Source organism: Carassius carassius, chromosome 18 (assembly GCF_963082965.1).
Source record: "Carassius carassius chromosome 18, fCarCar2.1, whole genome shotgun sequence".
In the NCBI taxonomy this organism is placed as follows: domain Eukaryota; kingdom Metazoa; phylum Chordata; class Actinopteri; order Cypriniformes; family Cyprinidae; genus Carassius; species Carassius carassius.
In genome coordinates this window covers 29,183,998-29,208,857 of record NC_081772.1, presented here as the reverse complement: position 1 = coordinate 29,208,857, position 24,860 = coordinate 29,183,998, and the positions used below count along the sequence as shown (strand labels likewise).

Genomic DNA, 24,860 nt, shown 5'->3' with positions numbered 1-24,860 from the left:
AAGAGGTGATTGCCCAGCGTGTGTCATGATTCAGTCGAGGGGTGGCCGGAACCCAACATACTGTCCCGCTGGATCAGGAAACTGTAGACGGATCCGGTTAACAACACATGAGGGGATGACAACCCTCACACTACGTCCTAGGTAGCCCCAGCACCAGCTGACAAAGCTGCGATAGGCCAGATAACGGAAACGCCTATGGCAGGAATAGAAAACCTCAATATTGTGTATAAAACCAGTGGTATATTGGAAACATGTATATGTGATTTGAAAATATGTTTGATAAAAATGTATATTTTGATTAGTTTTTGTCTTTGAATAACTATATAGTAAATATAAATGTGTAAATATATATATTTTGTATCTATTGTCTTTTATTTATGTTCTTTTACACAACATAATTTCATAAAATTTAATAAATACTTACTCCTCTTCATTTCTGCGTCTCACTGGTCCATAGTCGGCTCTGTAAATATTATTGATATTTTGCAAAGTATACGGATTTAAGCAGTTTGGTTCAAAACCTGGATGCTCAACCATACATTTAGGAGGGTCTGGAACCTCCATCATTCGTTTTACAACCTAAACGGTAATGTAAGACAATGAGAACATACTGTACAATTAACCTATGTTCATCTTTTAAATATGAAAAAATAATTATACAGAATTAACACGTTATGCATAATTTTGGTAATAGCTTATTACACTACCTTCTGTATTTCTTTGCAGCAGATGTTTTCCTCTTCAATTGGCATTTTTTCACAGTTATTACATGTACACCTAATAAAATATATATATATTTTTTTAAATAAAAAAGGTTCTTGAATACACTTTTGTTAATAGACAAACACTTATTATTGTTATAAATTAAACATCAACTATTATAATTAGTACAATTAAATTACAGCGTATCTAAAAAAGTATTAGATATCAACAACAAAAAACATACCATTCTGAAACGTCATTTAAACGCCGTTCTTGAACAGGTTCTGCTCGTTCATCTTCATTAAAATTTTCTGGGTCCGATTCGGGCTCAAATTGGTATGGTTTTATTGACGCCATTGTTTCTAATACCACCAAAGCACAGACGACTGGTAAATGTAAGGGGCGTGACGTTACCGAAAAACGTGCTCTAGGCGGTTAGCGAATCACAACACACTGGGCCAGCTAACCAATCTGAGCCCATTGCTATTTTTGTGGGACTGGCTTCATAGAACCCGGAAACCATCAGACCGTTTTACAAGGAGGGACAGAGCAGTGTAGAGTAAAGGTAAAATATATGAAAAATAATGCGATTTTTTAAAAAACAAAGCATGAACACCTGTTACAGTGCACCCCACAAACACAATCAAGCCTTCGAAAAACCGCGTTTTACCACCCCTTTAAATACATTCAGTAAAGAATCACTCAGTCATGACTGAAATAACATAGGGAATGGATACTTGGAATACTGAATGATGAAATGAAATTCTTGCAAAGATATAGAAAATAAAAACTTGTTATGAATCGAAGGCTTAACAAGCATCAGTTAGCGACACGTTAAGTTAGCTTGCCTTGCTACGCAAGCGTAGAACGATCAGAATAATCTTTATTCCAAATCATGAATTAATGTTTGAACAAATAGGTTAACACTGATGTCACGGATTTGTATTGTGATAACGCTTACCTTGAATCTCCGCATAGCAGATGTCCAGTGAGTTACAAACAGCTGGAATATCACGAAACTCATTCAGCCAATCAGCGGCGAGATTGGCATGTCAACTTGCTGATTGGCTCTTTCCTCTCGGTAGGAATTGATTGGCTCCTTTGCCTCATCTGTTCGAAAGTTTCGGATTTGCGTTAGGACCTGTTCGGATTAATTTAGGATGTGTTCGGACTTTCGTGATGACTTTGTTAGGAAGTGTTGCGACCTTGTTCGGAAGTATTCAAATGTTGTTAGGAAGTGTTAGGAAGTGTTCAGCCGTCCGATCGCTGGAAGGTACGGCCACGACTACGCCTAATGTTAGAAAGCAAGCGCCCTTGTCTGGTGGCGCCCTGCACAGGCCAAGCTTCAGAAACAAAATCAGGCAGAAAGATGAGGTGGTAAAAAATTCTCAACTTTCCCGTATACTCAACGGCAAAGGGTTGCCGTGACCCAGATTCAAACCGGGGTTGCTGCGGCCACAACGCAGAGTACTAACCACTATACGATCACGGCGTGCCACTGGCTCACCTAAAGACAACCCCTGGAGCCCGGATACAAGAAGCAGCAGCGGCGTGTTTTTCCATCGAAGAGGGACTGGACATTTCGCAAATAAGTGCGAGGACCGTGAAAAATGCATGGATGATTTGCCTCATGGCCTTCAGCAAACAGCGTAGTCGGCAGGATTCGAACCTGCGCGGGGAGACCCCAATGGATTTCTAGTCCATCGCCTTAACCACTCAACCACGACTACGGGAGTAGACCAATTTCTGCTTAGTTTGTGTCCAACACTGCTGCCTGACCTGCTTGCAACCAACCCAGCTCAGTCAGCAAGCGGAGATTGCAAGCTAGCCCTGCAAGCGGGTCCCACTGAGGAGAAATCAGGCTGCCATGTCTCATCCTATGTAATGGGGTTTTTCAGTACTGGCCCTGGGGACCGACAGCACTGCACAATTGGGAAGTCTGTCTTATTCTACTCACTCCGTGAGCACTCTTTCCTAAAGGGCTGACCATCAGAATCATGTGTGCCGAACAAGGGAGATGCACTGATCCCCGGGAGAAGGAAGGAACATCGCTCTAATACAGAGTCAGCAGAAGAGATGGACCCGTAGTGATAGCAAGCTGAGCCCTCCAAAAAGTAGACTGACCTTCGCCCAAACAGGGACTTGAATTAAGCAGACTACCTTCTGCCCTGTTGTGTGTCACATTGCTGCCTGACCTACTTGCAACCTAGCAAGCCGAGATTGTAAGCTAGCACTGGAAGCGGGTAAAACAGCAGTCCCACTGAGGAGAAATCAGGCTGCCATGTCTCATCCTATGTAATGGGGTTTTTCAGTGCTGGGCCTGGGGACCGACAGCACTGCACAATTCGGAGGTCTGTCTTATTCTACTCACTCTGTGAGCCCGCTTTCCTAACGAGCTGTCCATCAGAATCAGGTGTGCCAAACAAGGGAGGTGCACTGATACCCTGGAGCAGGAAGGAACACCGCTCCAGTACAGATTCAGAAGAAGAGATGGACCGTAGTGATAGCAAGGTGACTCCGCCAAAAGCAGACAGACCTTTGCACGAACAGGGACTTGAAACCTGGACCCTCAGATTAAAAGCCTGATGCTCTACCGACTGAGCTATCCGGGCTCTTGTGGAGCACTGGCTTCTCACCTTTTATAAAGCAGCAGTTTTACAACAAGCTGCCTAGAAGAGATGCAGGTGTCACGAGGATGAAAGCTAGAAGCAGTTATGGCACAGAGAGCGAAGGACCATAGAAGGCACAATTACGTCACAGAAAGCTAAAGCAATACTGCAAAGCCCTCCCGTAGTCAGCAGGGTTCGAACCTGCGCGGGGAGACCCCAATGGATTTCAAGTCCATCACCTTAACCTCTCGGCCACGACTACGCCTAATGTTAGAAAGCAAGCCCCCTTGTCTGGTGGCGCCCTGCACAGGCCAAGCTTCAGAAACAAAATCACGCAGAAAGATGAGGTGGTAAAATTTTTTCAACCTTCCCGTATACTCAACAGCAAAGGATTGCCGTGACCCGGATACGAGCCGGGGTTGCTGCGGCCACAACGCAGAGTACTAAACACTATACAATCAAGGCGTGCCACTGGCTCACCCAAGACAACCCCTGGAGCCCGGATACAAGAAGCAGCAGCGGCGTGTTTGTCCATCGAAGAGGGACTGGACACTTCGCAAATAAATGTGAGGACCGTGAAAAATGCATGGATGCTTTGCCTCATGGCCTTCAGCGTAGTCGGCAGGATTCGAACCTGCGCGGGGAGAGCCCAATGGATTTCTAGTCCATCGCCTTAAACACTCGGCCACGACTACTGGAGTAGACCAACTTCTGCTCAGTTTGTGTCCAACACTGCTGCCTGACCTGCTTGCAACCAACCCAGCTCAGTCAGCAAGCGGAGATTGCAAGCTAGCCCTGCAAGTGGGTAAAACAGCGGTCCCACTGAGGAGAAATCAGGCTGCCATGTCTCATCCTATGTAATGGGGTTTTTCAGTACTGGCCCTGGGGACCGACAGCACTGCACAATTGGGAAGTCTGTCTTATTCTGCTCACTCTGTGAGCACTCTTTCCTAAAGGGCTGACCATCAGAATCAGGTTTACCGAACAAGGGAGATGCACTGATCCCCGGGAGCAGGAAGGAACATCGCTCTAGTACAGAGTCAGCAGAAGAGATGGACCGTAGTGATAGCAAGCTGAGGCCTACAAAAAGAAGACTGACCTTCGCCCAAACAGGGACTTGAATTAAGCAGACCACCTTCTGCCATGTTGTGTGTAACACTGCTGCCTACCTACTTGCAACCTAGCAAGCGGAGATTGTAAGCTAGCCCTGGAAGCAGCTAAAACAGCAGTCCCACTGAGGAGAAATCAGGCTGCCATGTCTAGACCTATGTAATGGGGTTTTTCAGTACTGGCCCTGGGGACCGACAGCATTGCACAAATGGGAGGTCTTTCTTATTCTACTCACTCCGTGAGCACTCTTTCCTAAAGGGCTGACCATCAGAATCAGGTGTGCCAAACAAGGGAGGTGCACTGATACCCTGGAGCAGGAAGGAACACCGCTCCAGTACAGATTCAGAACAAGAGATGGACTGTAGTGATAGCAAGGTGACTCCACCAAAGCAGACAGTCCTTCGCCCAAACAGGGACTTGAACCCTGGACCCTCAGATTAAAAGTCTGATGCTCTACCGACTGAGCTATCCAGGCTCTTGTGGAGCACTGTCTTCTCACCTTTTATAAAGCAGCAGTTTTACAACAAGCTGCCTAGAAGAGACCCAGGTGTCACGAGGATGAAAGCTAGAAGCAGTTATGGCACAGAGAGCGAAGGACCATAGAAGGCACAATTACCGTCACAGAAAGCTAAAGCAGTACTACAAATCCCTCCCGTAGTCGGCAGAGTTCGAACCTGCGCGGGGAGACGCCAATGGATTTCAAGTCCATCACCTTTACCTCTCGGCCACGACTACGCCTAATGTTAGAAAGCAAGCGCCCTTGTCTGGTGGCGCCCTGCACAGGCCAAGCTTCAGAAACAAAATCACGCAGAAAGATGAGGTGGTAAAAAATTTTCAACCTTCCCGTATACTCAACGGCAAATGGTTGCCGTGACCCGGATTCGAACGAGGGTTGCTGCGGCCACCACACAGCGTACTAACCACTATACGATCACGGCGTGCCACTGGCTCACCCAAGACAACCCCTGGAGCCCGGATACAAGAAGCAGCAGCGGCGTGTTTGTCCAACGAAGAGGGACTGGACATTTCGCAAATAAGTGCGAGGACCGTGAAAAATGCATGGATGCTTTGCCTAATGGCCTTCAGCGTAGTCGGCAGGATTCGAACCTGCGCGGGGAGACCCCAATGGATTTCTAGTCCATCGCCTTAACCACTCGGCCACGACTACGGGAGTGGACCAATTTCTGCTCAGTTTGTGTCCAACACTGCTGCCTGACCTACTTGCAACCAACCCAGCTCAGTCAGCAAGCGGAGATTGCAAGCTAGCCCTGCAAGCGGGTAAAACAGTGGTCCCACTGAGGAGAAATCAGGCTGCCATGTCTCATCCTATGTAATGGGGTTTTTCAGTACTGGCCCTGGGGACCGACAGCACTGCACAATTGGGAAGTCTGTCTTATTCTACTCACTCTGTGAGCACTCTTTCCTAAAGGGCTGACCATCAGAATCAGGTTTGCCGAACAAGGGAGATGCACTGATCCCCGGGAGCAGGAAGGAACATCGCTCTAGTACAGAGTCAGCAGAAGAGATGGACCGTAGTGATAGCAAGCTGAGGCCTACAAAAAGAAGACTGACCTTCGCCCAAACAGGGACTTGAATTAAGCAGACCCCCTTCTGTCATGTTGTGTGTAACACTGCTGCCTGACCTACTTGCAACCTAGCAAGCCGAGATTGTAAGCTAGCCCTGGAAGCGGCTAAAACAGCAGTCCCACTGAGGAGAAATCAGGCTGCCAAGTCTCATCCTATGTAATGGGGTTTTTCAGTACTGGCCCTGGGGACCGACAGCACTGCACAAATGGGAGGTCTGTCTTATTCTACTCACTCCGTGAGCACTCTTTCCTAAAGGGCTGACCATCAGAATCATGTGTGCCGAACAAGGAAGATGCACTGACCCCCTGGAGAAGGAAGGAACATCGCTCTAATACAGAGTCAGCAGAAGAGATGGACCCATAGTGATAGCAAGCTGAGGCCTCCAAAAAGTAGACTGACCTTCGCCCAAACAGGGACTTGAATTAAGCAGACCACGTTCTGCCCTGTTGTGTGTCACATTGCTGCCTGACCTACTTGCAACCTAGCAAGCCGAGATTGTAAGCTAGCCCTGGAAGCGGGTAAAACAGCAGTCCCACTGAGGAGAAACACAGGCTGCCATGTCTCATCCTATGTAATGGGGTTTTTCAGCGCTGGGCCTGGGGACCGACAGCACTGCACAATTCGGAGGTCTGTCTTATTCTACTCACTCTGTGAGCCCGCTTTCCTAACGAGCTGACCATCAGAATCAGGTGTGCCAAACAAGGGAGGTGCACTGATACCCTGGAGCAGGAAGGAACACCGCTCCAGTACAGATTCAGAAGAAGAGATGGACCGTAGTGATAGCAAGGTGACTCTGCCAAAAGCAGACAGACCTTCGCCCAAACAGGGACTTGAATTAAGCAGACCACCTTCTGCCATGTTGTGTGTAACACTGCTGCCTGGCCTACTTGCAACCTAGCAAGCCGAGATTGTAAGCTAGCCCTTGAAGTGGCTAAAAGAGCAGTCCCACTGAGGAGAAATCAGGCTGCCATGTCTCATCCTATGTAATGGGGTTTTTCAGTACTGGCCCTGGGGACCGACAGCACTGCACAAATGGGAGGTCTGTCTTATTCTACTCACTCCGTGAGCACTCTTTCCTAAAGGGCTGACCATCAGAATCATGTGTGCCGAACAAGGAAGATGCACTGACCCCCTGGAGAAGGAAGGAACATCGCTCTAAGAGAAATCAGGCTGCCATGTCTCATCCTATGTAATGACGTTTTTCAGTGCTGGGCCTGGGGACCGACAGCACTGCACAATTCGGAGGTCTGTCTTATTCAGCTCACTCTGTGAGCGCGCTTTCCTAACGAGCTGACCATCAGAATCAGGTGTGCCAAACAAGGGAGGTGCACTGATACCCTGGAGCAGGAAGGAACACCGCTCCGGTACAGATTCAGAAGAAGAGATGGACCGTAGTGATAGCAAGGTGACTCCGCTAAAAGCAGACAGACCTTCACCCAAACAGGGACTTGAACCCTGGACCCTCAGATTAAAAGTCTGATGCTCTACCGACTGAGCTATCCGGGCTCTTGTGGAGAACTGGCTTCTCACCTTTTATAAAGCAGCAGTTTTACAACAAGCTGCCCAGAAGAGACGCAGGTGTCACGAGGATGAAAGCTAGAAGCAGTTATGGCACAGAGAGCGAAAGACAATAGAAGGCACAATTACCTTCACAGAAAGCTAAAGCAATACTGCAAATCCCTCCCCTAGTCGGCAGAGTTCGAACCTGCGCGGGGAGACCCCAATGGATTTCAAGTCCATCGCCTTAACCTCTCGGCCACGACTACGCCTAATGTTAAAAAGCAAGCGCCCTTGTCTGGTGGCGCCCTGCACAGGCCAAGCTTCAGAAACAAAATCACGCAGAAAGATGAGGTGGTAAAAATTTTTCAACCTTCCCGTATACTCAACGGCAAAGGGTTGCCGTGACCCGGATTCAAACTGGGGTTGCTGTGGCCACAACGCAGAGTACTAACCACTATACGATCACGGCATGCCACTGGCTCACCCAAGACAACACCTGGAGCCCGGATACAAGAAGCAGCAGCGGCGTGTTTGTCCATCGAAGAGGGACTGGACATTTCGCAAATAAGTGCGAGGACCGTGAAAAATGCATGGATGCTTTGCCTCATGGCCTTCAGCAAACTACGTAGTCGGCAGGATTCAAACCTGCGCGGGGAGACCCCAATGGATTTCTAGTCCATTGCCTTAACCACTCGTCCACGACTACGGAAGTAGACCAATTTCTGCTCAGTTTGTGTCCAACACTGCTGGCTGACCTACTTGCAACCAACCCAGCTCAGTCAGCAAGCGGAGATTGCAAGCTAGCCCTGCAAGCGGGTAAAACAGCGGTCCCACTGAGGAGAAATCAGGCTGCCATGTCTCATCCTATGTAATGGGGTTTTTCAGTACTGGCCCTGGGGACCGACAGCACTGCACAATTGGGAAGTCTGTCTTATTCTACTCACTCTTTGAGCACTCTTTCCTAAATGGATGACCATCAGAATCAGGTTTGCCGAACAAGGGAGATGCACTGATCCCCGGGAGCAGGAAGGAACATCGCTCTAGTACAGAGTCAGCAGAAGAGATGGACCGTAGTGATAGCAAGCTGAGGCCTACAAAAAGAAGACTGACCTTCGCCCAAACAGGGACTTGAATTAAGCAGACCACCTTCTGCCATGTTGTGTGTAACACTGCTGCTTGACCTACTTGCAACCTAGCAAGCCGAGATTGTAAGCTAGCCCTGGAAGCGGCTAAAACAGCAGTCCCACTGAGGAGAAATCAGGCTGCCATGTCTCATCCTATGTAATGGGGTTTTTCAGTACTGGCCCTGGGGACCGACAGCACTGCACAAATGGGAGGTCTGTCTAATTCTACTCACTCCGTGAGCACTCTTTCCTAAAGGGCTGACCATCAGAATCATGTGTGATGAACAAGGGAGATGCACTGACCCCCTGGAGAAGGAAGGAACATCGCTCTAATATAGAGTCAGCAGAAGAGATGGACCCGTAGTGATAGCAAGCTGAGGCCTCCAAAAAGTAGACTGACCTTCGCCCAAACAGGGACTTGAATTAAGCAGACCACCTTCTGCCCTGTTGTGTGTCACATTGCTGCCTGACCTACTTGCAACCTAGCAAGCCGAGATTGTAAGCTAGCCCTGGAAGCGGGTAAAACAGCAGTCCCACTGAGGAGAAATCAGGCTGCCATGTCTCATCCTATGTATTGGGGTTTTCAGTACTGGGCCTGGGGACCGACAGCACTGCACAATTCGGAGGTCTGTCTTATTCTACTCACTCTGTGAGCCCGCTTTCCTAACGAGCTGACCATCAGAATCAGGTGTGCCAAACAAGGGCGGTGCACTGATACCCTGGAACAGGAAGGAACACCGCTCCAGTACAGATTCAGAAGAAGAGATGGACCGTAGTGATAGCAGGTTGACTCCGCCAAAAGCAGACAGACCTTCGCTCGAACAGGGACTTGAACCCTGGACCCTCAGATTAAAAGTCTGATGCTCTACCGACTGAGCTATCCGGGCTCTTGTGGAGCACTGTCTTCTCACATTTTATAAAGCAGCAGTTTTACAACAAGCTGCCTAGAAGAGACCCAGGTGTCACGAGGATGAAAGCTAGAAGCAGTTATGGCACAGAGAGCGAAGGACCATAGAAGGCAAAATTACCGTCACAGAAAGCTAAAGCAGTACTACAAATCCCTCCCGTAGTCGGCAGAGTTCGAACCTGCGCGGGGAGACCCCAATGTATTTCAAGTCCATCGCCTTAACCTCTCGGCCACGACTACGGCTAATGTTAGAAAGCAAACGCCCTTGTCTGGTGGCGCCCTGCACAGGCCAAGCTTCAGAAACAAAATCACGCAGAAAGATGAGGTGGTAAAAAATTTTCAACCTTCCCGTATACTCAACGGCAAAGGGTTGCCGTGACCCGGATTCGAACCAGGGTTGCTGCGGCCACAACACAGAGTACTAACCACTATACAATCACGGCGTGCCACTGGCTCACCTAAGACAACTCCTGGAGCCCGGATACAAGAAGCAGCAGCGGCGTGTTTGTCCATCGAAGAGGGACTGGACATTTTGCAAATAAGTGCGAGGACCGTGAAAAAATGCATGGATGCTTTGCCTCATGGCCTTCAGCGTAGTCGGCAGGATTCTAACCTGCGCGGGAAGACCCCAATGGATTTCTAGTCCATCGCCTTAACCACTCAACCACGACTACGGGAGTAGACCAATTTCTGCTCAGTTTGTGTCCAACAATGCTGCCTGACCTACTTGCAACCAACCCAGCTCAGTCAGCAAGCGGAGATTGCAAGCTAGCCCTGCAAGCGGGTAAAACAGCGGTCCCACTGAGGAGAAATCAGGCTGCCATGTCTCATCCTATGTAATGGGGTTTTTCAGTACTGGCCCTGGGGACCGACAGCACTGCACAATTGGGAAGTCTGTCTTGTTCTACTCACTCTGTGAGCACTCTTTCCTAAAGGGCTGACCATCAGAATCAGGATTGCCGAACAAGGGAGATGCACTGATCCCCGGGAGCAGGAAGGAACATCGCTCTAGTACAGAGTCAGCAGAAGAGATGGACCGTAGTGATAGCAAGCTGAGGCCTACACAAAGAAGACTGACCTTTGCCCCCAAACAGGGACTTGAATTAAGCAGACCACCTTCTGCCATGTTGTGTGTAACACTGCTGCCTGACCTACTTGCAACCTAGCAAGCGGAGATTGTAAGCTAGCCCTGGAAGCAGCTAAAACAGCAGTCCCACTGAGGAGAAATCAGGCTGCCATGTCTAATCCTATGTAATGGGGTTTTTCAGTACTGGCCCTGGGGACCGACAGCACTGCACAAATGGGAGGTCTTTCTTATTCTACTCACTCCGTGAGCACTCTTTCCTAAAGGGCTTACCATCAGAATCATGTGTGCCGAAAAAGGGAGATGCACTGATCCCCGGGAGCAGGAAGGAACATCGCTCTAGTACAGAGTCAGCAGAAGAGATGGACCGTAGTGATAGCAAGCTGAGGCCTACACAAAGAAGACTGACCTTTGCCCCCAAACAGGGACTTGAATTAAGCAGACCACCTTCTGCCATGTTGTGTGTAACACTGCTGCCTGACCTACTTGCAACCTAGCAAGCGGAGATTGTAAGCTAGCCCTGGAAGCAGCTAAAACAGCAGTCCCACTGAGGAGAAATCAGGCTGCCATGTCTAATCCTATGTAATGGGGTTTTTCAGTACTGGCCCTGGGGACCGACAGCACTGCACAAATGGGAGGTCTTTCTTATTCTACTCACTCCGTGAGCACTCTTTCCTAAAGGGCTGACCATCAGAATCATGTGTGCCGAAAAAGGGAGATGCACTGATCCCCGGGAGAAGGAAGGAACACCGCTCCAGTACAGATTCAGAAGAAGAGATGGACCGTAGTGAGGGCAAGGTGACTCCGCCAAAAGCAGACAGACCTTCGCCCTAACAGGGACTTGAACCCTGGACCCTCAGATTAAAAGTCTGATGCTCCACCGACTGAGCTATCCAGGCTCTTATGGAGCGCTGGCTTCTCACCTTTTATAAAGCAGCAGTTTTACAACAAGCTGCCTAGAAGAGACGCAGGTGTCACGAGGATGAAAGCTAGAAGCAGTTATGGCACAGAGAGCGAAGGACCATAGAAGGCAAAATTACCGTCACAGAAAGCTAAAGCAATACTGCAAATCCCTCCCGTAGTCGGCAGAGTTCGAACCTGCGCGGGGAGACCCCAATGGATTTCAAGTCCATCGCCTTAACCTCTCGGCCAAAAACAGGGCAAAAGGGACTACTACAAGGGGGAAAGAAAGGGAAAAGAGAAGGAGAAAGGAGGGAAAGCAAGAAAAAGGAAAAAAAATTATCCATCAAACTTCATGAACACTCACAAAGGATTTAAGTAAAGTGTTTGATTGGTTTTTGACTTCATTTTTAATAAAAAAAATTAATAATAATAATCTGACAAACACACCACACACTCTTGCCAGGACTTGCACCTGGAATCTTCCACCCAAAGGGTGGATGTGTTACTATTACACCACAAGAGTTGTGTCTTTCTTTTTTTTTTTTTACAAACACTGCAAATTAAACACTGGAAACAGCAACTAAAAACAAAATGTTCACAGCACAACACACACACAGCACAACATATGCAACTTTATAAAAACCTAACTATATACATTACTATATACACCAATGAAAAAAAAATCAAAGAACTCCCTGTACATTCTGCCTCCACTGTGCAACAGAGAGGCCTGAGGCTGGACAATACCACCGGCCCTTCAGCTGAGTGTGGCCAGTTGTCTTATTTTTTGCCAGCCCACACTGCTTGCAGATATAGTGATATATATCTTTTGCTAGTAGTTTCCGTGGTGGTTCACCTCTAGCCACTCGCTCCTCATCCTCTTGGGCAGCTTTCTGCCTTCTCCATGTGCGCTGCCTGGGCTGAGTAGAGGGACAAGTTTACGATGGCAAGGTATTAGGCTGCTGGAATTGGGGAGGGGGCTGGAATTGGGGAGGCGGCTGGAATTGGGGAGGTGGCTGGAATTGGGAAGGTGGCTGGAATTGGGGAGGGGACTGGAATTGGGAAGGTGGCTGGAATTGGGGAGGGGGATGGAATTGGGTAGAATGAGGCAGTGGTAGACCTGGTTGGTAGCTGGGAAAGGGTGGGTAGGACCCAGGGGGGAATGCAAAGTGTGGTGCTGGTGGGTATATGGGAAATGCAGAGTAAGATCCAGGAGGAGGGGTGGGCATTGGGCACCTGTTGGAGATACGCTTACGAATGAAGGCCTCTCCCTCCTGATTTGCTGAATCCTGAAATACCATGGCCTCATGCCCATGCTGTGCAGGAACAGCTGGAAGTTCGCCCACTTCAGGAAGAGCCTCCTTTGCCAAATATACTTGTTTGGGCAGTGCAGTACCCTGCAGAAGCATGTCTCTGTCTACACGTTTCTGTCTTTTTAGTAGCCTGCAAGAGAAACATTCTTCATCTTAAATTAGCAATTTAAGTGAATAAAAGCCCATTGTCTTTACTTCCTGTAGCATCATTTTTAAAAGCATGTACAAGAAGGCTTTATAAGTACAATCTTGATATACTACTGTGATTGTGCAAAAGTATCGCATAAAAGAAGACTCACCACGAGGAGACAGTAGTGGTGTTTATCGGGACCAGAACTAGGTTAGTTTGTCTTAGAACCTCTCTGCTGTCCTCCATCAGCTGTTTTAAGTGGCTGTATACCACCACAATAGATTGTGGAATTGGCAGAGTTTTTCCTTGTGTGTCCCTGGGCCTGTTCCGTGCTTGCTGAAACTCTTTCAAAAGCCTTAGGCAAACACATTCACAGACCCTGTGGACTTCAGGGTCCTGAGCTGCCTGCCCATGAGTCATGAACAATCTATGGAAAAGAAAGATGATATAATCTGAACTGTATACTGGGTTATAAACTAGTGACGATCCAAATAGTCAAATTACCTCTCTGCTGCCTGCTGTCCTGGAGCAGAGCCACTCTGCTTCCTGGATGCTCTCCAAGGTCCTGTCAAAGCCTTCTTATTAACCCTCTGGCTATATTTTGATGGTACCTTGTCCATGGCATGCAGAGCCATGTACAGCTGGACTATGTGGGCCTCCTCTTGTGATGACAAGGCAGTGATCGTTCGGTTTAGGCCAACCAAGTAGGCTGCCAGGGCATCAACTGCCTCCCAGCCCAAGACACCTCTGGAATCACACTGTGTACTCTGGAAATTGAGAAAAATGCCAAACACAGTCCAATAAACATATACGGTGTTGTAATAATTATTTTGCATTGTACATGCATATATTTTAACTTTACACATTGGTGACAATAGGCGTTTTGCACTGTACCAGATAAATTTTTTTTAAAGTAAAAAATAGTACAGGATAGCAATATTACCTGGCTTGATGTGCTAGGACTTGCAGTGTCATCCTCCTCTTCCTCAGTGTCCTCCTCATCTGGGGATTTGGGTTCAGTGTCACCCACCTGACTTGTCACCTGGGCCTGCACGACAGCTACTGTAGAGTCATCAGCCCTAAGGTCAGCTGCATGGCACACAGTCGTGTCAATTTCACTATCCTCTTCAGGCTCCTCTGGGGGGACTTCAGGCATGTCATTGTGGTGTGCAATCAACTGGTCGCCTCTATTGGACTGGGCCAACAAGTACTCCACTGCAATGTGCTCCCCTGCAATAATTTGTACCACATTGTTAATGGGGAGAGGACACACACACAAACAAACAAACACAGGAGAGAGAGAAATACTCCAATGCTCAGCATTTTCCTGTGAGATATCTTACCAGTGGGTTTTCCTGGAGGGGTAAATTCTGGCATCAAAGCCCGACCAAGGACCCGTTGGCTCATGCTGTTTAAATGAGACATTGTGCAGACATCAAATGTCCTTAGGGTTGAGGCCCCCACCACAGATACAGCTTCTTTTGCCCGGCTCATGTTCCACCTCGAGGCCCCCTCTAACATGTACATTTGTGTGTGCATGGCATTGCATCTCCATCCTAAGAATGAAAATGCACAGATTTAGTCAGCAATTATTTTAAACTGAGGACATACAAATTTAATGACACAGTTATAGAACAGTAACACATAATAATGAGACTGATAGTAAATTCCATGAAAACAAGCCAAATCCAGGTAGCACCCAGGGTTCTGTTGTTGACACAATAGTGATCTTTTCAACGTAAAAATCTACAAAACATACTGCAATTTAATATTCAGAATTTACCAGGAATGAAGGCACACTGGTGGCGGTGAAAACTCTCCAGCGAGGATGACCCCCTGCCGCACCTAAGCACGTTTAGGACTTTGCCACCCTTCTGGAGTGTCCCCGTCTTTGTGTACAACTCTACATGTGGAGGGTCCTGGATGCACTCGAGGTGTTTTTGTTGCATCTCCCAGACATGGCGCATGCTGTCAGGGTTAACCAGGCGAAACCCTGTAGTGTCAGTTAGCTCCCACACTGATTCCAGCAGCCCTGAAATCATGGCCCGGATCTCCTCAGCCCTGCGTGTCCGCCGCCTACAGTGCTTCGCGAGTTCACCTGGGCTGATGCTGGCCATGAGCTGAGCCTCAGTGGGAGCCTTTCCACCATGGCTGCACTTCCACTCCCCTCTCTTGGCAGCCTTAAGTTCTTTCACATCCTCCTGATCCCACTCAAAGATACAGGAGGAAAGTTTTGAACAAAAGGTACCATAGAGAGGGTGGTGCTCTGTAGTAAGGCCACAGTTGAATCTTCTCATAAAATGGAAGATATCTAGCCTTACAATAGACTTCCATGGCCGAAAAAGTTTTAACACTTCAGAATCATGTGTGCCGAACAAGGGAGATGCACTGATCCCCGGGAGAAGGAAGGAACATCGCTCTAATACAGAGTCAGCAGAAGAGATGGACCCGTAGTGATAGCAAGCTGAGCCCTCCAAAAAGTAGACTGACCTTCGCCCAAACAGGGACTTGAATTAAGCAGACTACCTTCTGCCCTGTTGTGTGTCACATTGCTGCCTGACCTACTTGCAACCTAGCAAGCCGAGATTGTAAGCTAGCACTGGAAGCGGGTAAAACAGCAGTCCCACTGAGGAGAAATCAGGCTGCCATGTCTCATCCTATGTAATGGGGTTTTTCAGTGCTGGGCCTGGGGACCGACAGCACTGCACAATTCGGAGGTCTGTCTTATTCTACTCACTCTGTGAGCCCGCTTTCCTAACGAGCTGTCCATCAGAATCAGGTGTGCCAAACAAGGGAGGTGCACTGATACCCTGGAGCAGGAAGGAACACCGCTCCAGTACAGATTCAGAAGAAGAGATGGACCGTAGTGATAGCAAGGTGACTCCGCCAAAAGCAGACAGACCTTTGCACGAACAGGGACTTGAAACCTGGACCCTCAGATTAAAAGCCTGATGCTCTACCGACTGAGCTATCCGGGCTCTTGTGGAGCACTGGCTTCTCACCTTTTATAAAGCAGCAGTTTTACAACAAGCTGCCTAGAAGAGATGCAGGTGTCACGAGGATGAAAGCTAGAAGCAGTTATGGCACAGAGAGCGAAGGACCATAGAAGGCACAATTACGTCACAGAAAGCTAAAGCAATACTGCAAAGCCCTCCCGTAGTCAGCAGGGTTCGAACCTGCGCGGGGAGACCCCAATGGATTTCAAGTCCATCACCTTAACCTCTCGGCCACGACTACGCCTAATGTTAGAAAGCAAGCCCCCTTGTCTGGTGGCGCCCTGCACAGGCCAAGCTTCAGAAACAAAATCACGCAGAAAGATGAGGTGGTAAAATTTTTTCAACCTTCCCGTATACTCAACAGCAAAGGATTGCCGTGACCCGGATACGAGCCGGGGTTGCTGCGGCCACAACGCAGAGTACTAAACACTATACAATCAAGGCGTGCCACTGGCTCACCCAAGACAACCCCTGGAGCCCGGATACAAGAAGCAGCAGCGGCGTGTTTGTCCATCGAAGAGGGACTGGACACTTCGCAAATAAATGTGAGGACCGTGAAAAATGCATGGATGCTTTGCCTCATGGCCTTCAGCGTAGTCGGCAGGATTCGAACCTGCGCGGGGAGAGCCCAATGGATTTCTAGTCCATCGCCTTAAACACTCGGCCACGACTACTGGAGTAGACCAACTTCTGCTCAGTTTGTGTCCAACACTGCTGCCTGACCTGCTTGCAACCAACCCAGCTCAGTCAGCAAGCGGAGATTGCAAGCTAGCCCTGCAAGTGGGTAAAACAGCGGTCCCACTGAGGAGAAATCAGGCTGCCATGTCTCATCCTATGTAATGGGGTTTTTCAGTACTGGCCCTGGGGACCGACAGCACTGCACAATTGGGAAGTCTGTCTTATTCTGCTCACTCTGTGAGCACTCTTTCCTAAAGGGCTGACCATCAGAATCAGGTTTACCGAAAAAGGGAGATGCACTGATCCCCGGGAGCAGGAAGGAACATCGCTCTAGTACAGAGTCAGCAGAAGAGATGGACCGTAGTGATAGCAAGCTGAGGCCTACAAAAAGAAGACTGACCTTCGCCCAAACAGGGACTTGAATTAAGCAGACCACCTTCTGCCATGTTGTGTGTAACACTGCTGCCTACCTACTTGCAACCTAGCAAGCGGAGATTGTAAGCTAGCCCTGGAAGCAGCTAAAACAGCAGTCCCACTGAGGAGAAATCAGGCTGCCATGTCTAGACCTATGTAATGGGGTTTTTCAGTACTGGCCCTGGGGACCGACAGCATTGCACAAATGGGAGGTCTTTCTTATTCTACTCACTCCGTGAGCACTCTTTCCTAAAGGGCTGACCATCAGAATCAGGTGTGCCAAACAAGGGAGGTGCACTGATACCCTGGAGCAGGAAGGAACACCGCTCCAGTACAGATTCAGAACAAGAGATGGACTGTAGTGATAGCAAGGTGACTCCACCAAAGCAGACAGTCCTTCGCCCAAACAGGGACTTGAACCCTGGACCCTCAGATTAAAAGTCTGATGCTCTACCGACTGAGCTATCCAGGCTCTTGTGGAGCACTGTCTTCTCACCTTTTATAAAGCAGCAGTTTTACAACAAGCTGCCTAGAAGAGACCCAGGTGTCACGAGGATGAAAGCTAGAAGCAGTTATGGCACAGAGAGCGAAGGACCATAGAAGGCACAATTACCGTCACAGAAAGCTAAAGCAGTACTACAAATCCCTCCCGTAGTCGGCAGAGTTCGAACCTGCGCGGGGAGACGCCAATGGATTTCAAGTCCATCACCTTTACCTCTCGGCCACGACTACGCCTAATGTTAGAAAGCAAGCGCCCTTGTCTGGTGGCGCCCTGCACAGGCCAAGCTTCAGAAACAAAATCACGCAGAAAGATGAGGTGGTAAAAAATTTTCAACCTTCCCGTATACTCAACGGCAAATGGTTGCCGTGACCCGGATTCGAACGAGGGTTGCTGCGGCCACCACACAGCGTACTAACCACTATACGATCACGGCGTGCCACTGGCTCACCCAAGACAACCCCTGGAGCCCGGATACAAGAAGCAGCAGCGGCGTGTTTGTCCAACGAAGAGGGACTGGACATTTCGCAAATAAGTGCGAGGACCGTGAAAAATGCATGGATGCTTTGCCTAATGGCCTTCAGCGTAGTCGGCAGGATTCGAACCTGCGCGGGGAGACCCCAATGGATTTCTAGTCCATCGCCTTAACCACTCGGCCACGACTACGGGAGTGGACCAATTTCTGCTCAGTTTGTGTCCAACACTGCTGCCTGACCTACTTGCAACCAACCCAGCTCAGTCAGCAAGCGGAGATTGCAAGCTAGCCCTGCAAGCGGGTAAAACAGTGGTCCCACTGAGGAGAAATCAGGCTGCCATGTCTCATCCTATGTAATGGGGTTTTTCAGTACTGGCCCTGGGGACCGACAGCACTGCACAATTGGGAAGTCTGTCTTATTCTACTCACTCTGTGAGCACTCTTTCCTAAAGGGCTGACCATCAGAATCAGGTTTGCCGAACAAGGGAGATGCACTGATCCCCGGGAGCAGGAAGGAACATCGCTCTAGTACAGAGTCAGCAGAAGAGATGGACCGTAGTGATAGCAAGCTGAGGCCTACAAAAAGAAGACTGACCTTCGCCCAAACAGGGACTTGAATTAAGCAGACCCCCTTCTGTCATGTTGTGTGTAACACTGCTGCCTGACCTACTTGCAACCTAGCAAGCCGAGATTGTAAGCTAGCCCTGGAAGCGGCTAAAACAGCAGTCCCACTGAGGAGAAATCAGGCTGCCAAGTCTCATCCTATGTAATGGGGTTTTTCAGTACTGGCCCTGGGGACCGACAGCACTGCACAAATGGGAGGTCTGTCTTATTCTACTCACTCCGTGAGCACTCTTTCCTAAAGGGCTGACCATCAGAATCATGTGTGCCGAACAAGGAAGATGCACTGACCCCCTGGAGAAGGAAGGAACATCGCTCTAATACAGAGTCAGCAGAAGAGATGGACCCATAGTGATAGCAAGCTGAGGCCTCCAAAAAGTAGACTGACCTTCGCCCAAACAGGGACTTGAATTAAGCAGACCACGTTCTGCCCTGTTGTGTGTCACATTGCTGCCTGACCTACTTGCAACCTAGCAAGCCGAGATTGTAAGCTAGCCCTGGAAGCGGGTAAAACAGCAGTCCCACTGAGGAGAAACACAGGCTGCCATGTCTCATCCTATGTAATGGGGTTTTTCAGCGCTGGGCCTGGGGACCGACAGCACTGCACAATTCGGAGGTCTGTCTTATTCTACTCACTCTGTGAGCCCGCTTTCCTAACGAGCTGACCATCAGAATCAGGTGTGCCAAACAAGGGAGGTGCACTGATACCCTGGAGCAGGAAGGAACACCGCTCCAGTACAGATTCAGAAGAAGAGATGGACCGTAGTGATAGCAAGGTGACTCTGCCAAAAGCAGACAGACCTTCGCCCAAACAGGGACTTGAATTAAGCAGACCACCTTCTGCCATGTTGTGTGTAACACTGCTGCCTGGCCTACTTGCAACCTAGCAAGCCGAGATTGTAAGCTAGCCCTTGAAGTGGCTAAAAGAGCAGTCCCACTGAGGAGAAATCAGGCTGCCATGTCTCATCCTATGTAATGGGGTTTTTCAGTACTGGCCCTGGGGACCGACAGCACTGCACAAATGGGAGGTCTGTCTTATTCTACTCACTCCGTGAGCACTCTTTCCTAAAGGGCTGACCATCAGAATCATGTGTGCCGAACAAGGAAGATGCACTGACCCCCTGGAGAAGGAAGGAACATCGCTCTAAGAGAAATCAGGCTGCCATGTCTCATCCTATGTAATGACGTTTTTCAGTGCTGGGCCTGGGGACCGACAGCACTGCACAATTCGGAGGTCTGTCTTATTCAGCTCACTCTGTGAGCGCGCTTTCCTAACGAGCTGACCATCAGAATCAGGTGTGCCAAACAAGGGAGGTGCACTGATACCCTGGAGCAGGAAGGAACACCGCTCCGGTACAGATTCAGAAGAAGAGATGGACCGTAGTGATAGCAAGGTGACTCCGCTAAAAGCAGACAGACCTTCACCCAAACAGGGACTTGAACCCTGGACCCTCAGATTAAAAGTCTGATGCTCTACCGACTGAGCTATCCGGGCTCTTGTGGAGAACTGGCTTCTCACCTTTTATAAAGCAGCAGTTTTACAACAAGCTGCCCAGAAGAGACGCAGGTGTCACGAGGATGAAAGCTAGAAGCAGTTATGGCACAGAGAGCGAAAGACAATAGAAGGCACAATTACCTTCACAGAAAGCTAAAGCAATACTGCAAATCCCTCCCCTAGTCGGCAGAGTTCGAACCTGCGCGGGGAGACCCCAATGGATTTCAAGTCCATCGCCTTAACCTCTCGGCCACGACTACGCCTAATGTTAAAAAGCAAGCGCCCTTGTCTGGTGGCGCCCTGCACAGGCCAAGCTTCAGAAACAAAATCACGCAGAAAGATGAGGTGGTAAAAATTTTTCAACCTTCCCGTATACTCAACGGCAAAGGGTTGCCGTGACCCGGATTCAAACTGGGGTTGCTGTGGCCACAACGCAGAGTACTAACCACTATACGATCACGGCATGCCACTGGCTCACCCAAGACAACACCTGGAGCCCGGATACAAGAAGCAGCAGCGGCGTGTTTGTCCATCGAAGAGGGACTGGACATTTCGCAAATAAGTGCGAGGACCGTGAAAAATGCATGGATGCTTTGCCTCATGGCCTTCAGCAAACTACGTAGTCGGCAGGATTCAAACCTGCGCGGGGAGACCCCAATGGATTTCTAGTCCATTGCCTTAACCACTCGTCCACGACTACGGAAGTAGACCAATTTCTGCTCAGTTTGTGTCCAACACTGCTGGCTGACCTACTTGCAACCAACCCAGCTCAGTCAGCAAGCGGAGATTGCAAGCTAGCCCTGCAAGCGGGTAAAACAGCGGTCCCACTGAGGAGAAATCAGGCTGCCATGTCTCATCCTATGTAATGGGGTTTTTCAGTACTGGCCCTGGGGACCGACAGCACTGCACAATTGGGAAGTCTGTCTTATTCTACTCACTCTTTGAGCACTCTTTCCTAAATGGATGACCATCAGAATCAGGTTTGCCGAACAAGGGAGATGCACTGATCCCCGGGAGCAGGAAGGAACATCGCTCTAGTACAGAGTCAGCAGAAGAGATGGACCGTAGTGATAGCAAGCTGAGGCCTACAAAAAGAAGACTGACCTTCGCCCAAACAGGGACTTGAATTAAGCAGACCACCTTCTGCCATGTTGTGTGTAACACTGCTGCTTGACCTACTTGCAACCTAGCAAGCCGAGATTGTAAGCTAGCCCTGGAAGCGGCTAAAACAGCAGTCCCACTGAGGAGAAATCAGGCTGCCATGTCTCATCCTATGTAATGGGGTTTTTCAGTACTGGCCCTGGGGACCGACAGCACTGCACAAATGGGAGGTCTGTCTAATTCTACTCACTCCGTGAGCACTCTTTCCTAAAGGGCTGACCATCAGAATCATGTGTGATGAACAAGGGAGATGCACTGACCCCCTGGAGAAGGAAGGAACATCGCTCTAATATAGAGTCAGCAGAAGAGATGGACCCGTAGTGATAGCAAGCTGAGGCCTCCAAAAAGTAGACTGACCTTCGCCCAAACAGGGACTTGAATTAAGCAGACCACCTTCTGCCCTGTTGTGTGTCACATTGCTGCCTGACCTACTTGCAACCTAGCAAGCCGAGATTGTAAGCTAGCCCTGGAAGCGGGTAAAACAGCAGTCCCACTGAGGAGAAATCAGGCTGCCATGTCTCATCCTATGTATTGGGGTTTTCAGTACTGGGCCTGGGGACCGACAGCACTGCACAATTCGGAGGTCTGTCTTATTCTACTCACTCTGTGAGCCCGCTTTCCTAACGAGCTGACCATCAGAATCAGGTGTGCCAAACAAGGGCGGTGCACTGATACCCTGGAACAGGAAGGAACACCGCTCCAGTACAGATTCAGAAGAAGAGATGGACCGTAGTGATAGCAGGTTGACTCCGCCAAAAGCAGACAGACCTTCGCTCGAACAGGGACTTGAACCCTGGACCCTCAGATTAAAAGTCTGATGCTCTACCGACTGAGCTATCCGGGCTCTTGTGGAGCACTGTCTTCTCACATTTTATAAAGCAGCAGTTTTACAACAAGCTGCCTAGAAGAGACCCAGGTGTCACGAGGATGAAAGCTAGAAGCAGTTATGGCACAGAGAGCGAAGGACCATAGAAGGCAAAATTACCGTCACAGAAAGCTAAAGCAGTACTACAAATCCCTCCCGTAGTCGGCAGAGTTCGAACCTGCGCGGGGAGACCCCAATGTATTTCAAGTCCATCGCCTTAACCTCTCGGCCACGACTACGGCTAATGTTAGAAAGCAAACGCCCTTGTCTGGTGGCGCCCTGCACAGGCCAAGCTTCAGAAACAAAATCACGCAGAAAGATGAGGTGGTAAAAAATTTTCAACCTTCCCGTATACTCAACGGCAAAGGGTTGCCGTGACCCGGATTCGAACCAGGGTTGCTGCGGCCACAACACAGAGTACTAACCACTATACAATCACGGCGTGCCACTGGCTCACCTAAGACAACTCCTGGAGCCCGGATACAAGAAGCAGCAGCGGCGTGTTTGTCCATCGAAGAGGGACTGGACATTTTGCAAATAAGTGCGAGGACCGTGAAAAAATGCATGGATGCTTTGCCTCATGGCCTTCAGCGTAGTCGGCAGGATTCTAACCTGTGCGGGAAGACCCCAATGGATTTCTAGTCCATCGCCTTAACCACTCAACCACGACTACGGGAGTAGACCAATTTCTGCTCAGTTTGTGTCCAACAATGCTGCCTGACCTACTTGCAACCAACCCAGCTCAGTCAGCAAGCGGAGATTGCAAGCTAGCCCTGCAAGCGGGTAAAACAGCGGTCCCACTGAGGAGAAATCAGGCTGCCATGTCTCATCCTATGTAATGGGGTTTTTCAGTACTGGCCCTGGGGACCGACAGCACTGCACAATTGGGAAGTCTGTCTTGTTCTACTCACTCTGTGAGCACTCTTTCCTAAAGGGCTGACCATCAGAATCAGGATTGCCGAACAAGGGAGATGCACTGATCCCCGGGAGCAGGAAGGAACATCGCTCTAGTACAGAGTCAGCAGAAGAGATGGACCGTAGTGATAGCAAGCTGAGGCCTACACAAAGAAGACTGACCTTTGCCCCCAAACAGGGACTTGAATTAAGCAGACCACCTTCTGCCATGTTGTGTGTAACACTGCTGCCTGACCTACTTGCAACCTAGCAAGCGGAGATTGTAAGCTAGCCCTGGAAGCAGCTAAAACAGCAGTCCCACTGAGGAGAAATCAGGCTGCCATGTCTAATCCTATGTAATGGGGTTTTTCAGTACTGGCCCTGGGGACCGACAGCACTGCACAAATGGGAGGTCTTTCTTATTCTACTCACTCCGTGAGCACTCTTTCCTAAAGGGCTTACCATCAGAATCATGTGTGCCGAAAAAGGGAGATGCACTGATCCCCGGGAGCAGGAAGGAACATCGCTCTAGTACAGAGTCAGCAGAAGAGATGGACCGTAGTGATAGCAAGCTGAGGCCTACACAAAGAAGACTGACCTTTGCCCCCAAACAGGGACTTGAATTAAGCAGACCACCTTCTGCCATGTTGTGTGTAACACTGCTGCCTGACCTACTTGCAACCTAGCAAGCGGAGATTGTAAGCTAGCCCTGGAAGCAGCTAAAACAGCAGTCCCACTGAGGAGAAATCAGGCTGCCATGTCTAATCCTATGTAATGGGGTTTTTCAGTACTGGCCCTGGGGACCGACAGCACTGCACAAATGGGAGGTCTTTCTTATTCTACTCACTCCGTGAGCACTCTTTCCTAAAGGGCTGACCATCAGAATCATGTGTGCCGAAAAAGGGAGATGCACTGATCCCCGGGAGAAGGAAGGAACACCGCTCCAGTACAGATTCAGAAGAAGAGATGGACCGTAGTGAGGGCAAGGTGACTCCGCCAAAAGCAGACAGACCTTCGCCCTAACAGGGACTTGAACCCTGGACCCTCAGATTAAAAGTCTGATGCTCCACCGACTGAGCTATCCAGGCTCTTATGGAGCGCTGGCTTCTCACCTTTTATAAAGCAGCAGTTTTACAACAAGCTGCCTAGAAGAGACGCAGGTGTCACGAGGATGAAAGCTAGAAGCAGTTATGGCACAGAGAGCGAAGGACCATAGAAGGCAAAATTACCGTCACAGAAAGCTAAAGCAATACTGCAAATCCCTCCCGTAGTCGGCAGAGTTCGAACCTGCGCGGGGAGACCCCAATGGATTTCAAGTCCATCGCCTTAACCTCTCGGCCAAAAACAGGGCAAAAGGGACTACTACAAGGGGGAAAGAAAGGGAAAAGAGAAGGAGAAAGGAGGGAAAGCAAGAAAAAGGAAAAAAAATTATCCATCAAACTTCATGAACACTCACAAAGGATTTAAGTAAAGTGTTTGATTGGTTTTTGACTTCATTTTTAATAAAAAAAATTAATAATAATAATCTGACAAACACACCACACACTCTTGCCAGGACTTGCACCTGGAATCTTCCACCCAAAGGGTGGATGTGTTACTATTACACCACAAGAGTTGTGTCTTTCTTTTTTTTTTTTTACAAACACTGCAAATTAAACACTGGAAACAGCAACTAAAAACAAAATGTTCACAGCACAACACACACACAGCACAACATATGCAACTTTATAAAAACCTAACTATATACATTACTATATACACCAATGAAAAAAAAATCAAAGAACTCCCTGTAC

At 49.0% G+C, this 24,860-nt stretch overlaps 1 protein-coding gene and 18 non-coding genes across 19 annotated transcripts; all 19 read right to left on the bottom strand.

Moving 5' to 3' along the window:
- Nucleotides 1-30: 30 nt before the first annotated feature.
- Nucleotides 31-1,118, bottom strand: LOC132092788 (P2X purinoceptor 7-like). Its single transcript, XM_059499182.1, has 3 exons — nt 708-1,118; nt 425-579; nt 31-193 (listed from the first exon to the last, which is right to left on the bottom strand). Exons 1-3 carry the CDS (start codon nt 750-752, stop codon nt 31-33), a joined length of 363 nt encoding a protein of 120 aa, XP_059355165.1. The 5' UTR covers nt 753-1,118.
- A 1,232-nt stretch (nt 1,119-2,350) lies between these two features.
- trnas-aga (transfer RNA serine (anticodon AGA)) lies at nt 2,351-2,432 on the bottom strand. The gene has a single exon. It is a non-coding gene; the product is annotated as a tRNA-Ser (tRNA).
- Nucleotides 2,433-3,491: 1,059 nt separating this feature from the next.
- trnas-uga (transfer RNA serine (anticodon UGA)) lies at nt 3,492-3,573 on the bottom strand. The gene has a single exon. It is a non-coding gene; the product is annotated as a tRNA-Ser (tRNA).
- A 351-nt stretch (nt 3,574-3,924) lies between these two features.
- trnas-aga (transfer RNA serine (anticodon AGA)) lies at nt 3,925-4,006 on the bottom strand. Its single transcript has one exon. It is a non-coding gene; the product is annotated as a tRNA-Ser (tRNA).
- An 817-nt stretch (nt 4,007-4,823) lies between these two features.
- Nucleotides 4,824-4,896, bottom strand: trnak-uuu (transfer RNA lysine (anticodon UUU)). The gene has a single exon. It is a non-coding gene; the product is annotated as a tRNA-Lys (tRNA).
- Nucleotides 4,897-5,507: 611 nt separating this feature from the next.
- On the bottom strand, nt 5,508-5,589 carry trnas-aga (transfer RNA serine (anticodon AGA)). The gene has a single exon. It is a non-coding gene; the product is annotated as a tRNA-Ser (tRNA).
- A 1,852-nt stretch (nt 5,590-7,441) lies between these two features.
- trnak-uuu (transfer RNA lysine (anticodon UUU)) lies at nt 7,442-7,514 on the bottom strand. The gene has a single exon. It is a non-coding gene; the product is annotated as a tRNA-Lys (tRNA).
- A 618-nt stretch (nt 7,515-8,132) lies between these two features.
- trnas-aga (transfer RNA serine (anticodon AGA)) lies at nt 8,133-8,214 on the bottom strand. Its single transcript has one exon. It is a non-coding gene; the product is annotated as a tRNA-Ser (tRNA).
- A 1,232-nt stretch (nt 8,215-9,446) lies between these two features.
- Nucleotides 9,447-9,519, bottom strand: trnak-uuu (transfer RNA lysine (anticodon UUU)). The gene has a single exon. It is a non-coding gene; the product is annotated as a tRNA-Lys (tRNA).
- Nucleotides 9,520-9,910: 391 nt separating this feature from the next.
- Nucleotides 9,911-9,982, bottom strand: trnah-gug (transfer RNA histidin (anticodon GUG)). Its single transcript has one exon. It is a non-coding gene; the product is annotated as a tRNA-His (tRNA).
- Nucleotides 9,983-10,131: 149 nt separating this feature from the next.
- On the bottom strand, nt 10,132-10,213 carry trnas-aga (transfer RNA serine (anticodon AGA)). The gene has a single exon. It is a non-coding gene; the product is annotated as a tRNA-Ser (tRNA).
- Nucleotides 10,214-16,124: 5,911 nt separating this feature from the next.
- Nucleotides 16,125-16,206, bottom strand: trnas-uga (transfer RNA serine (anticodon UGA)). The gene has a single exon. It is a non-coding gene; the product is annotated as a tRNA-Ser (tRNA).
- Nucleotides 16,207-16,557: 351 nt separating this feature from the next.
- Nucleotides 16,558-16,639, bottom strand: trnas-aga (transfer RNA serine (anticodon AGA)). Its single transcript has one exon. It is a non-coding gene; the product is annotated as a tRNA-Ser (tRNA).
- An 817-nt stretch (nt 16,640-17,456) lies between these two features.
- trnak-uuu (transfer RNA lysine (anticodon UUU)) lies at nt 17,457-17,529 on the bottom strand. Its single transcript has one exon. It is a non-coding gene; the product is annotated as a tRNA-Lys (tRNA).
- Nucleotides 17,530-18,140: 611 nt separating this feature from the next.
- Nucleotides 18,141-18,222, bottom strand: trnas-aga (transfer RNA serine (anticodon AGA)). The gene has a single exon. It is a non-coding gene; the product is annotated as a tRNA-Ser (tRNA).
- Nucleotides 18,223-20,074: 1,852 nt separating this feature from the next.
- On the bottom strand, nt 20,075-20,147 carry trnak-uuu (transfer RNA lysine (anticodon UUU)). Its single transcript has one exon. It is a non-coding gene; the product is annotated as a tRNA-Lys (tRNA).
- A 618-nt stretch (nt 20,148-20,765) lies between these two features.
- trnas-aga (transfer RNA serine (anticodon AGA)) lies at nt 20,766-20,847 on the bottom strand. The gene has a single exon. It is a non-coding gene; the product is annotated as a tRNA-Ser (tRNA).
- A 1,232-nt stretch (nt 20,848-22,079) lies between these two features.
- Nucleotides 22,080-22,152, bottom strand: trnak-uuu (transfer RNA lysine (anticodon UUU)). Its single transcript has one exon. It is a non-coding gene; the product is annotated as a tRNA-Lys (tRNA).
- A 391-nt stretch (nt 22,153-22,543) lies between these two features.
- Nucleotides 22,544-22,615, bottom strand: trnah-gug (transfer RNA histidin (anticodon GUG)). The gene has a single exon. It is a non-coding gene; the product is annotated as a tRNA-His (tRNA).
- Between the last annotated feature and the right edge of the window lie 2,245 nt (nt 22,616-24,860).

What these genes read in the sequence shown, in the direction of transcription:
- LOC132092788 (XM_059499182.1), bottom strand. Translation starts at nt 752, where the DNA reads ATGCCAATTGAAGAGGAAAACATCTGCTGCAAAGAAATACAGAAG. An exon ending in GCTGCAAAGAAATACAGAAG is followed by an intron (nt 580 to 707) that starts GTAGTGTAATAA and finishes ATTACCGTTTAG; the next exon opens with GTTGTAAAACGAATGATGGA. An exon ending in AGACGCAGAAATGAAGAGGA is followed by an intron (nt 194 to 424) that starts GTAAGTATTTAT and finishes TTCCTGCCATAG; the next exon opens with GCGTTTCCGTTATCTGGCCT.